Source organism: Mercenaria mercenaria, chromosome 17 (assembly GCF_021730395.1).
Source record: "Mercenaria mercenaria strain notata chromosome 17, MADL_Memer_1, whole genome shotgun sequence".
In the NCBI taxonomy this organism is placed as follows: Eukaryota; Metazoa; Mollusca; class Bivalvia; order Venerida; family Veneridae; genus Mercenaria; species Mercenaria mercenaria.
In genome coordinates, this window is record NC_069377.1 from 17,459,094 (window position 1) to 17,471,334 (window position 12,241).

The following is a 12,241-nucleotide window of genomic DNA, read 5'->3' on the forward strand; positions in this document are numbered from 1 at the left end:
AAACTGGCCATATCCCATTATGGGTTCCAGAATTTGCCATTTTTGGCTTGTGAGCACCATAGAGACCACATTTTGTGATCAACTTCAACAAAACTTGCACACAACTTGTATTGGCATAATTTCCTTTCGAAAACTGGCCAGATCCCATCATGGGTTCCAGAGTTATGGCCCCTTAAAGGGCCAAAATTTGCTGTATTTGGCTTGTGAACACGATAGAGACCACATTTTGCAATCAACTTTAATCAAACTTGCACACTTCTTGTATTGGCATAATATCTTGGTTCCTTTCGAAAACTGGCCAGATCTCATCAAGGGCTCCAGTGTTACAGCCCCTTAAAGGGCTAAAATTTGCTATATTTGGCTTGTGGACACGATAGAGATCACATTTTGCAATCAACTTTAATCAAACTTGCACACATCTTGTATTGGCATAATATCTTGGTTTCTTTCGAAAACTGGCCAGATCCCATCATGGGTTCCAGAGTTATGGCCCTTTAAAGGGCCAAAATTTGCTATTTTGGCTTTTGCAGCCATATAGAGACTTCATTTACGGTTTGATTTGATGCAAACTTGCAAAATATTTTCAACAACAATAAATCTTTGATTCCATGATGAATCTGTCAGATCCAATCATAAGTTCCGGAGTTACAGCCCCTGATTGACCCCTGAAAGAGCCAACATTTGTTCATTTTTACCTTGTGAACACGATATAAGTGACATTTTTTATTTGATTTTAACCACACTTACACACAACTTAAGTCACAATAAGATCTTGGTTCCTTTCGAAAACAGGCTAGATTCCCTCATGGGTTCTAGAGTTGCTGTCCCTGAAAGGGGCAAAATTTTCTATTTTGGCCCTTTCAGCCATATAGAGGTTTCATTTATGCTTTGATTTGATACAAACTCGCACAGAATGATTATCTTGATGATCTCTAGGCCTGGATCAAAACTGGGTCATGTTGGGTCAAAAACTAGGTCATCAGGTCACAGGGATCATCCTAGGTCAAAATTTTAGGGAGAAGTGAAGATTCAGTATAGTATTCAGTTTCCCGCCTATATATCCACTTTCTATGGGTCTTGCTATAACTTATGAACAGTAATTATTTAAGGAAATATTATTATTGAATATTGCATTATTATTTTCATGAATTTCTAAATAAAGTACAAACTGAGCTATGAAAAAGTCGCCTTTAAATTTTATCCGAAATTTACACGTCCGAAAATCGTATATTTATCAGGTGCACGCCGTGAAAATTTTCATTCATGTTTCGATTCTCTTGCTTTAATAATGCCCAATTTTTGCATCAACTTGTTCAGATTTATACATTTAATTGATTTATTTATCAATCTTTTCGAAATTAATACGTACTAAACCTGTAGAAATTGGCGATCTTTTTACAATATTTTGTACGGCAGTTCAGACGTCCGCGGAATCGTTTTTTATCCACAGCGCCCGGGCAATTCATTTACAGAAATTGGCCATATTTGAAATAATTTTTTAAGTAATTTTTAATAAAAGCAAGAAATTATATACAATTGATGCATAAGATCATGCGCTCGTTAAGTTTATCGGCTTTTTACCGCCGATTGAAAGTTTTCAAAATGGCGGCGTCTTATAATATTATTGGCTGAAGTTTGACAGGCAAGTAGGCGGGGTTGACCATGGATTTATCGGTAATTTAATCTAGAATATGCATCGAGTTTTACAACTTCAAGTAAACAGATTACAACACTCTGAAAAACTCGGCGATTCAAATCGCCTCGTAGGATGATCCCTGGGTCAAATCAAAGGAAAAGCTTGTTAACAACCTAGAGGCCACGTTTATGACCCTATCTTCTTGAAACTTGGTCAGAATGTTTATCTTGATGATTCCTGGCCAAGTTTGAAACTGGGTCATATGGGGTCAAAAACTAGGTCACCCAGTTAAATCAAAGGAAATCTTGTTAACAGTCTTGTTCATTTGATGTGCACCAGGTCAGATCAAAGAATAAGCTTGTTTACACCCTAGGGGGGCACATTTTTATACGCCCGAAGGGATGTATTATGTTATACCCCCGGTGTATGTCTGTCTATCCGTCCGAGCTCACATTTGCATATTTAGGTGGCTATAGGAACAATAGGTAACTGTACTTTTTCTTTGATGTCATTCATTCCGTAAGGCTTTTATGTGGCTATTCTCTTACGTGGCTAAAAGAACAATAGAGAGAACAAAAGAGTAGCCACATAAGTATCCATATGTAGGAACATCCGTCCGTCTGTTAGCAATTTCGTGTCCGCTCTGTAACCCTTGAACCCCTTAAAGGATTTCAAAGAAACTTGACACAAATGTTCACCACACAGAGACAATGTGCAGAGTGCATGTTTTGGATGTCTCGCTTCAAGGTCAAGGTCATACTTAGGGGTCAAAGGTCATATCAGTTTGTTTCGTGTCTGCTCTGTATCTCTTGAACTGCTGGAAGGATTTCACAGAAACTTGGCACAAATGTTCACCACACTGAGACGACGTGCAGAGCGCATGTTTTGGATGTCTTGCTTCAAGGTCAAGGTCACACTTAGGGGTCAAAGGTCATATCAGTTTGTTTCGTGTTTGCTCTGTAACTCTTGAACTGCTGGAAGGATTTCAAAGAAACTTGGCACAAATGTTCACCACACTGAGATGACGTGCAGAGCGCACGTTTTGGATGACTCGCTTCAAGGTCAAGGTCACACTTAGTGGTCAAAGGTCATCAGGGCTCCGGAAATTTTGATAACTCAATCGGTCCGAAACGAAAATCCTGACATCGGCGCTACCCCACCCACCGCATTCCCAATACATGTATTACATATTTTGTAAAACGTGATAGGGTAAAGAAATAAGCATGCCATGCATTAAAACTGAGTTACCAGTCACCGCGCGTTACCATACAATGAAGACAGTTATTCAGTGTTATGTGTGATCGTTACTTTGTTTAAATTTCGATGTTTTTCCGAGATAATACTAGGCATTGACACCGTGTGCGTAACTAGTCTAAAAGCCAACGCACGTGACTTCGATACCGTATACACGGCAGATACTTTGTGATGTTTCCTCATTCTTTGACGGAATTCTATAAAATACAATGCGTCAAAGTGAGTTACACGACACATATTCTCTGCTAAACAGCCTCAGTATTTAAGGAATACTCTGCCGCGGACCGAATGTGTACGTTATTTGAAAGCTGAGATCGAATTTCCCGCATGTATAGTACCAAAATGTCACGCGGGTTGGCCACGGACATTTCACTTACGTTGTACTTCAATAAGCAACTACATTTTATAAAGTTATATGTTCTCTTCTGATGTAAACAAAATTTCATTTTGAAACGTTTTTTAAAAGACCGATTTGATAAACAGTGCCACTCCGGTTTTCTTTATCATTCATGGTTGCCCGTCCATTTTTTTCTTTTTTGTACAGTCGGGTTGCAAAGACGATTTTCTGCATTTGTTTCAACTGGAGCCCCAACAAATGAATCATGTAATTTTTTCAAATCAAGTAATTATAAAAATTATTTTTATCGGTTTTCCGTGTGATGTCTCATTAAATCAAAGACCTATAATGTACAATTATAGCGACCATTTGTTTGTTACCGTGATCAAACATAGCCTTTTGAAATAAACCATCCGTCGGATTCTAAATAAAAGAAGTGGATCCCCGTCGAAATGATTTGGATCCAGTCAGAAACGTTAGGAAACCAGTCAAAAATGTTTAATACACCGCAGTCGGCTGTCTGCAAACATTAAAGGATGTGCCGCGCGAGCACTGATTGCGTCACGCGCTAATTACGGACCGATTATCAAAGTGACAATCAGACCGATTGACGCGTTTATTGATTATCTGAAGGTGCGACCAACAATTTCCTACTTGGCAGGTGATCGAGATATCAGACCGAAATTTATACTTTTCTCCATTTTTACGGGACCGATTTTTTTCGTTTTTTCACTTCACGAATCGGTCTGAAAAGTCAAAAATCGGTCCAAAACCGACAAACCGGCAAATTTCCGAAGCCCTGAAGGTCATATATGACTTTGCACTATGTATATTGCTCTGCATTGCAGTGCTCTTGTTTTTATTTGGCAGATCCCTTTTTTGTTCACTTACAATAAAAAAATTTTGAATTACTTCCCTTTTATGTTACTATAAGTAGCTTATTTTGAAACTTTTTTATTATTGGCCCAAGGGAAAAACCGAGACCACTTTTCTTTGGTACAACATGAATGGTACCTCCAATTTTTATGTGTATTTTGACATACCTGTACCTGGTAAGGATTTTTTTGTGGACTTAGGTTTTTTTTAAATTTTCTTCCCTTTGTTGTTCCTGTCCTTTGGGCTTCAACAGTCAAGTTCTTTAAATTTTGCACCCATCCTCTGATGTAACCCTTCAGGCATATATTGGCCCGCTTGGCAGCACTCTTGTTGATTCTATCTTCATAAAATTTGGTCAGAATGTTTGTTATCCTGAAGTCTTGGACGATTTCAAATTTGGGTCACGTGAGGTCAAAAACTACGTCACTAGGTCAGATCATAAGAAAAGTTTGTATACACTCTAGAGGTCAGTTTTTTGCTCCAATCTTCCCGAAACTTTGTCAGAATGTTTGTTTTCATGAAATTTTGGACAAGTTCGCATCTGGGTCATGTGGGGTAAAAAGACTAGGTAGCTTGGTCAAATCAAAGAAAATGCTTCATTATAACACTCAAGAGACCACGTTTTTTGATCCAATCTGAATGAAAATTGGTCAGAATATTTGTCTCCACGAAATCACTAGGTAAAACATGTTTACACTGTTATGGTGTGTTACACAGATGAGCAACCTAGGGCCATCTTGGCCCTCTTGTTAATAATGCTATTTGAAAATCTTGGCCCTCTTGTTAATAATGCTATTTGAAAATGTAGCGTCCTTAACAAAAGCTGAAAAAATCAAAACCTGTATTTTTTTTACAGAAAAGTGAACAATTATCATTTCAAAGATTATTATTACCAGTATTGAGTTAAAGCAAATATATTTATTTGTTCACAAATATTTTCAGATCTGAAAATAAAAATTCAGTTTAAAAGTGCTAAAATTCTTGTTTTTCATCCAAATTGCACAGGTTTATATTAAAAATGTAAAGTTGTGATAATGATGATTAACAGTTATTCACTATGATAAATTTCTTCAAATGCATCATTGTTTGTCACATAATTCAGATGCATGTAAGTTACAATAATGTTTCTATTTAAAATGTTTCAGAGTGATGGGGGTATATTCTGGTTACGGACACTACAGAAATTGAAACAATATCAAAAACAACCCGTATTACTGAAATTTCTGATTAAATCATTGTACATCTTACAGTTCAAGAGAAAAAATTAATCTTCACGAGTTGAATAGTATAATCAAACACCAAAATAATTCATAATAGATTCTCTGTGTGCAAATAACACTCATTTACATGAAAATATGTAGTATCATACCATTGTTTTGTTTGAAAAATATGGAAAATTCTAAGTGCAACACCGTAACGTTTCAAAAATGACTTCCTAGAAGAATGCAATTTTGCATAGAACTTCTTCATATTTAGTGTTATGAAGTGTAATGTTAAATTGCAATAAAAGGTTAGGAAATTTATGAAAAATATGCATAACAGTGTGATATTCAAAATGTGCCCTGTGTTTCACCCGTAAGGGTAACATGATTATCACCTTCATCGTCATTTAGCACATTTTCCATTTCTCTCAAGGCATTGTATCGAACAGAGTTTTGTGCCCCCCACCACTCAGCGGAGGGGGCATACAGATTTGGTCTTGTCTGTGCATCCTTCTGTCCATCCGAAAAAAAGTTTGTGACATGCCTTGCTCAAAAAATATTTGATATAAATTGATGGAACCTTGCATAAGTCTTTACCATGATATGAATTTGCGCACCTCCTATTTTTTTATGCCCCCGAAGGGAGGCATATTAGTTTTCAACTGTCCGTGCGTTAGTTCATTCGTTCATTCGTCACAACGTTAACTTTTTGCATGAAGGCACTTTACTCGCGAACCACTGCACCCAGGACCTTCAAACTTCACATGCTGATAGTGCTTACCCGTGCAGAAATTCCCAGGAATATCCTGGGAATTTCCTGAGAAACGCCTGGTCCTGGGACCAGGATAATACCAGACGCGGTATTGGAACAGGAATATATTCCAGGATGACCTAGGAATATAAAATCCTGGAATCTACCTGGTAACCAGTAATATCCTGGAATCTGCCTGGTAGCCAAGAAAATCCTGGAATCTGCCTGGTAACCAGGAAAGTCTTGGAACACCAGGATCCCAGGAAAATCTAAGAAAACCAGGATAACAGGAAAATCACAGGAAAATCTTAGAAAACCAAGATCCCAGGAAATTTCTTGATAAAAATAAGAATGACTTCTGTTCAAGTTAAAATTTATTAAATAATAATTTATTGATAGTTTATACAACAGAAAAAAAACATTTTTGGAGTTCTGTTGGCTTTAGGCAGCTTCAGAAGCACTGGAGTCATGTTCGGGAACTTCATTCCAACAATTTCTGAAAATGACAACATAAATACATGTAAATAACAATCATAAATCACTAATCATTAATATAAAAATAATTAAAACAATATAAAATTATCGGTATTAACTGTTATCACAGAAGTCAATTTCAGTTTGTATTTAACTGTTCCACAATCTTCTGTCAACTCTTATCTTTTGCCAGATTACCTAGCTACTAAAATTGGAAAATCACCCAAATTGATTGGCACCAATTTTGTAAAAAATACAACCTTAGGGCTTGAGTTTTTGCTGTTGCTTTCAAGATTTGACAGTCTTATAAGCAGCAATACGATTGTCCCAAAGAAATTTAGGTTGATCAATTTCAGGTGATCTAGCTTGAATGCAAGATAGCAGACAGTATTCGTTGTATCATTTATATATCTTGGATATCATATTCCAGTAGCTTTCACATGGAAATGCAAAAATGGAAATAATTAAAAATCAAAAGTACACATTGATTATTCAATTTAACACTAGTTGCAGTGTTTGTTAAAATATTTACCATATTGAAACATTAATGTGATCTGTTTGATGATGTCTCTCTGTGATTCCAATCTATTCTGCATTGTGGTCATGCACTGATCATGATTCATGCATGTGTGTTTCGGAGGACATACTTCTGATAAACACATTTTTTCTGAAAAATAGTTTTGTGATGTAAGTGTTTGGACAGTCTTGTAAAGCCATAGATATATAGCAATCACAGTATTAATTACCTAAAACACGGGTGGTAAACGCGCAATCCAATTCCCACTGGGAATACACTACAAATGGGTTGCGCGACTTCCGGTGCTGGTGTTGCGCATCAATATATACAAAATCGAGGTAGGTGGGTTTTTGTTTTTGTAAATAATGACACATTTACGAGTGTTTTCGAAAAAAAGGAAAATGCTATTTGACACAAAAATGAATAAAGATCATAATTATGTGTGAAATACAAACTTATTAGTTTAAGAATCAGCTCTGTTATCATGAAAACTCTGCTGGCTCGAATGAAAATTTTCTAACTCTTGTGCCTTCTTTCTGGAAATGTGACGCTTGTAATGATCAAACACGTGTAAAACAGTCATGAATATTACATACACTTGAATGAAATGTTGCTTTTGGGGGAAAGATTGGCAAAAAATAATCGGGAATGGGGTTGCGCACCGGGAATGGAGTTGCTCGTATACATCATAATTATGGAATGGGGTTGCGCACCGGGAATGGAGTTGCTCGTATACAACATAATTATGGAATGGGGTTGCGCACCGGGAATGGAGTTGCTCGTATACATCATAATTATGGAATGGGGTTGCGCACCGGGAATGGAGTTGCTCGTATACAACATAATTATGGAATGGGGTTGCGCACCGGGAATGGAGTTGCTCGTATACAACATAATTATGGAATGGGGTTGCGCACCGGGAATGGAGTTGCTCGTATACAACATAATTATGGAATGGGGTTGCGCACCGGGAATGGAGTTGCTCGTATACAACATAATTATGGAATGGGGTTGCGCACCGGGAATGGAGTTGCTCGTATACAACATAATTATGGAATGGGGTTGCGCACCGGGAATGGAGTTGCTCGTATACATCATAATTGTATACGAGCAACTCCATTCCCGGTGATGTATACGAGCAACTCCATTCCCGGTGCACAACCCCATTCCCGATGATTTTTTGTCAATTATGTCCCCGTAAGCAGGATTTGAAGCAAATAATTTTGATATTCGTTACTTTATAATAGTTGAGTTATCATAAAAAGCATCAGATGTCCTAAGATTAGGCATATGAGGTCAGAAACTTCCATTTTTGTTGATTTCATACTTTTTTTCACGCTTCGTGTTGTCTGAGTTTTTGTGATAATGGAGACGAATCATAAATTACAAACTAGATATTTTACACATATGATGTATTACCATATTTGTGTTGAATAGCATTTTGCTTTTTTCGAGAAAATTTATTCTTGTCTCATACTAAGCAAAATGATAACTTCACATACCTCAATTTCGTCTTTTTTTACGTGCAACACTAGCACCGGACGTTGCGCAACCCATTTTAAGCGTATTCCCGGCGGGAATTGGATTGCGCGTTTACCACCTGTGTAAAAATTCTATAAGAAAAAAAAAACATTAAATTTCTAAAAGATATAAATATATTGCTGCTTAAAGGCATTAATGTTAGTAAATTCCTGACAAAAATACCTGTAATCAGGTTAAAGTCTCTGTGACTGATAAAGTTCCTGTTTCCATCTAATATTTTCTAATCTTAATTGTTGTGTTCTAAATTAAATTACTTTTTGAAATAAATTAGTATAAGAGACTTAACTAATGTCTGTCTAAGAGCCATTTTAAAATTTCTTGCAACAAAGTTTATCTCCATTTCGTTTTCCTCCAAGAAAGAACTTCCTGTTTACAGTTTGTTCAAATTTTCATATTCATGGGCAATTTCCTTTGGTATACTATAAGTACTGAATTGAACATATAGAGTGCTAATAATATCTGTATGTACAGTACAAGGGGGATTTGTTCATGTATTTACTGACTTAATTTGCAAAGATGATTGTAATAGTAAAAGAAACAGAAAAAAAATGGGATTACTATTTGAGCTTCAGCAGCCAAACATTGCATCTTCATTTTCATTGGTTCTTATCTTGATGAGGTTTCTAAATAAAAGTATACCATCTGGTATCAGTTATTTCTCTCTATCTATTGATAGTTGACCCTTAGATATCCAATGACTGTCAGTCAGTCAAGGTATAGATTAATCATGTTATGATGATGCAACAGACTAGCAGCATAGTATAATTCTTTGGCTATATGACATTTAACCCTAATGAAACTTAATGTTTTACTTATATACTTGTTGGTGCTATTGTTTGAGATGTTCAATAATAAAGAAAAGAAGCAATTATATTAAAATGATTACTATATCCAATTAATTTAGAAACTTGTGTTTTTTGCAAACTATAAGAAGTGATTTTTTTCTAATTTAGATTCCTTGTTTCATATCAATTTATTTGAATACCTGTACCTGTATAAAAAAGAGGAAAGTAATGAATTTTAATGAAGTTAAAAAACTTTTCCCTTGTTCTGACTTAAAACTTTTTCTGCCAATTTCTTCGGAAGCTTTATATTCAACCACCAATAATTACCTGTTCTTCTGTGGTGTATTGGTCAAGTAAAATATTTATTGCCGCAGTGACCCGGGTTCGATTCTCGACTCAGGCTTGATTTTTTCTTGATTTCACATTTTAAAGATAGTTTAGAAACAAAATTTCATGTTCTTATGTTCATAATATGACGAGACTTTTTTCTAAAGAAAAATTATTTGTGTCCAGTCCCTTTTAGCTGAATGCTAGTTGAAACGAGGTGTCTGATTGGTTAAAATAAAAATAGATTGGTGGGAATAAAAATAGCAATATTGGAAATCCGATTATACAGAAGATGAATTTGAATAGGCTGTCTTCAATTTATCATCTTAACTTTTAGGAAGATTGAGAACTTGAACCAGATTGCACATTTTCAGTAGTGCAGATTTGTTACACACTGTAAATTGGCAATAAAAGATTATTTTTCTGTAATTGGTTATATTCACCTATACTGCTTGATGTTTATTCAGTGTTTAAAGTTATTTCACCATCTGTGCTTATGATTATTAAAAAAAAACACACACAGATGAAAAATAAAATGATACACAATTAAAAATAAAACTGTGACATATAAAGATGAAATGCAGTTTTGTTTTAATGAAACGTTAAACTCCAAAATACACAAATTCTGCCTGAACTACACACTCAGCACAATCTGTTTTTACACTGCCGCATGTTACTTTAATACATCTTAAGAAAACTCTGCTTTAAATTAATCTTGTGTAAGCATCAAAATGTACAATGTAAAATTAGACTTTATATAGCATATTCATCCAGTTCTTAATCAATTACTTAATATGGCGTGCAGTACATCTACCGTATTTTCCCGAATTAAGGCCCCCCCCTCTAATTAACGCCCCCCACCCGTTTTGGAGGGGGAAAAAAGTCAACAAGAACGAAAAAAAATCACCTACCTCATTTTTATAAGTCCATATAATAAGTAATTTACAGTAAGTATCCAATGTATAGAGAATTAAACACACTTTTAAACAGTACATGTACCGTAAATCCAAAACGTTTATACTAAGTACGGTACGTATCCAATCATCAAATAGAAAATTAAACGGTCAATCCATTTTTGATTTGTTTTTGCACCACCCGCGCACAAGCTTCCTGTCGACTTTAAACAAATTTGCGGCAAAGTGTTAACCTTTTCTTCGGCAGTTTTAATAACTTTTAATTTAAAAGCCGACACATAAGCAGCGTGTCAAACCACTGACATTGTGTATTGCTACCCGCATGTACTAAGGAAAATATTATCGGAGTACACAGCTGTTTGGGTATGATGACGTAATGTGTAATGTCGCGAGCGTGTCACGGAATACATGAGGTACCGTATTTAAATGCATAATTTTAAGACAAACTGCATTAAATTGGATGCCAAATAATTACGTTTTGGGGGAATTAAACAACACAGAAACACTTTACAGTTGGTTGAACGATGTTTTTAAGTTTTGCAAAAATTTTAATTTTTTATTTTTTTACCTCAAATGAACGCCCCCTCTTTGGAAAATGTAACGCCCCCAGGGGCGTTTATTCGGGAAAATACGGTATGTCTCTGGTAAGTTCAGCCTGAATATATATAACACTACTGGAAATTCAGTTAACTCAAGCTACCTTGAGTTTCAATAAATGAGGTTATACATAATGTATATTTAACTTTTGCAGATTCAAATGAGAGCTCATCTTGGACAGATCCAAGTACACGAGGCTCGCACACAAGTGATGATATAACTTTTGCTGATCTTGGCCTGTCTGAGGATCATTACTCCCAGCCTGAGGTCAGTTGCTTCATTCTTAAAAATCATATCTCAAATACAGCATACATGGTAGGACAATTAAACTCAGATTCTGTGAATTTATTTACATTTGTTAGGAACACATTTTCGTAGTTGAGTGAATCAACAAAATGAAATCGAATGAACAAGTGAGATTCTTATTTGTTTCATATTCAGAATTTGAAATCCAGAAATTTATATTTAGCCCAAACCATAAAATTTAATGCTTTCACAGTATTTAAAAAAAATATCCATCTGTCTTTCTATTAGCACACCAGAACAGAAGGTTCAGGCAATAACATCACATAACAGGTGCATCTGTGTCTTCTGGATAGTTCTGTTATACTAGAAGCAATAGCTCATAAGTAATAAAATATTAGAAGCAAGAAGAAAATGAACTGTTTGGTATTAATGATTGAATAGGTTGTATAATGTTACAATCAAATGTTTCAGGGATTTTTTGGTATGAGTAGTACTGAAGAGTTAGAAATGGCAATAGAGACATGTAAAGAAATGATCATTACAGCTCAGCCTCACTCTGATAAGCAGAAGAACCTTGTCAAGAAACTTATTCAACTTAGAATAAAACTTCAGGAATTAAAGGTATGTTTACAAATCAAGTACTTTCATTAATTATTGGGACACCCTAAGCTCTAGGCCACCCTCAAATTTGGGACAAATAATTTCTTGGATATTTTTCTGTTCCTGTAGTTTGAGAATGTATGTTAAGCAATTATTTTACCAACAAAAAAGTGAGAAAAATAT

General features: G+C 35.5%; 1 protein-coding gene across 1 annotated transcript in view; it reads left to right on the plus strand.

Moving 5' to 3' along the window:
* The window catches only part of LOC123536293 (differentially expressed in FDCP 8 homolog), an 83,010-nt gene that overhangs the window by 13,559 nt on the left and 57,210 nt on the right, over positions 1-12,241 (plus strand). Inside the window, exons 3-4 of the mRNA XM_053528779.1 lie at positions 11,367-11,479; positions 11,930-12,079. Of these exons, the coding sequence (XP_053384754.1) occupies positions 11,367-11,479; positions 11,930-12,079 (263 nt within the window). The remainder of the gene's footprint in view (positions 1-11,366; positions 11,480-11,929; positions 12,080-12,241) is intronic.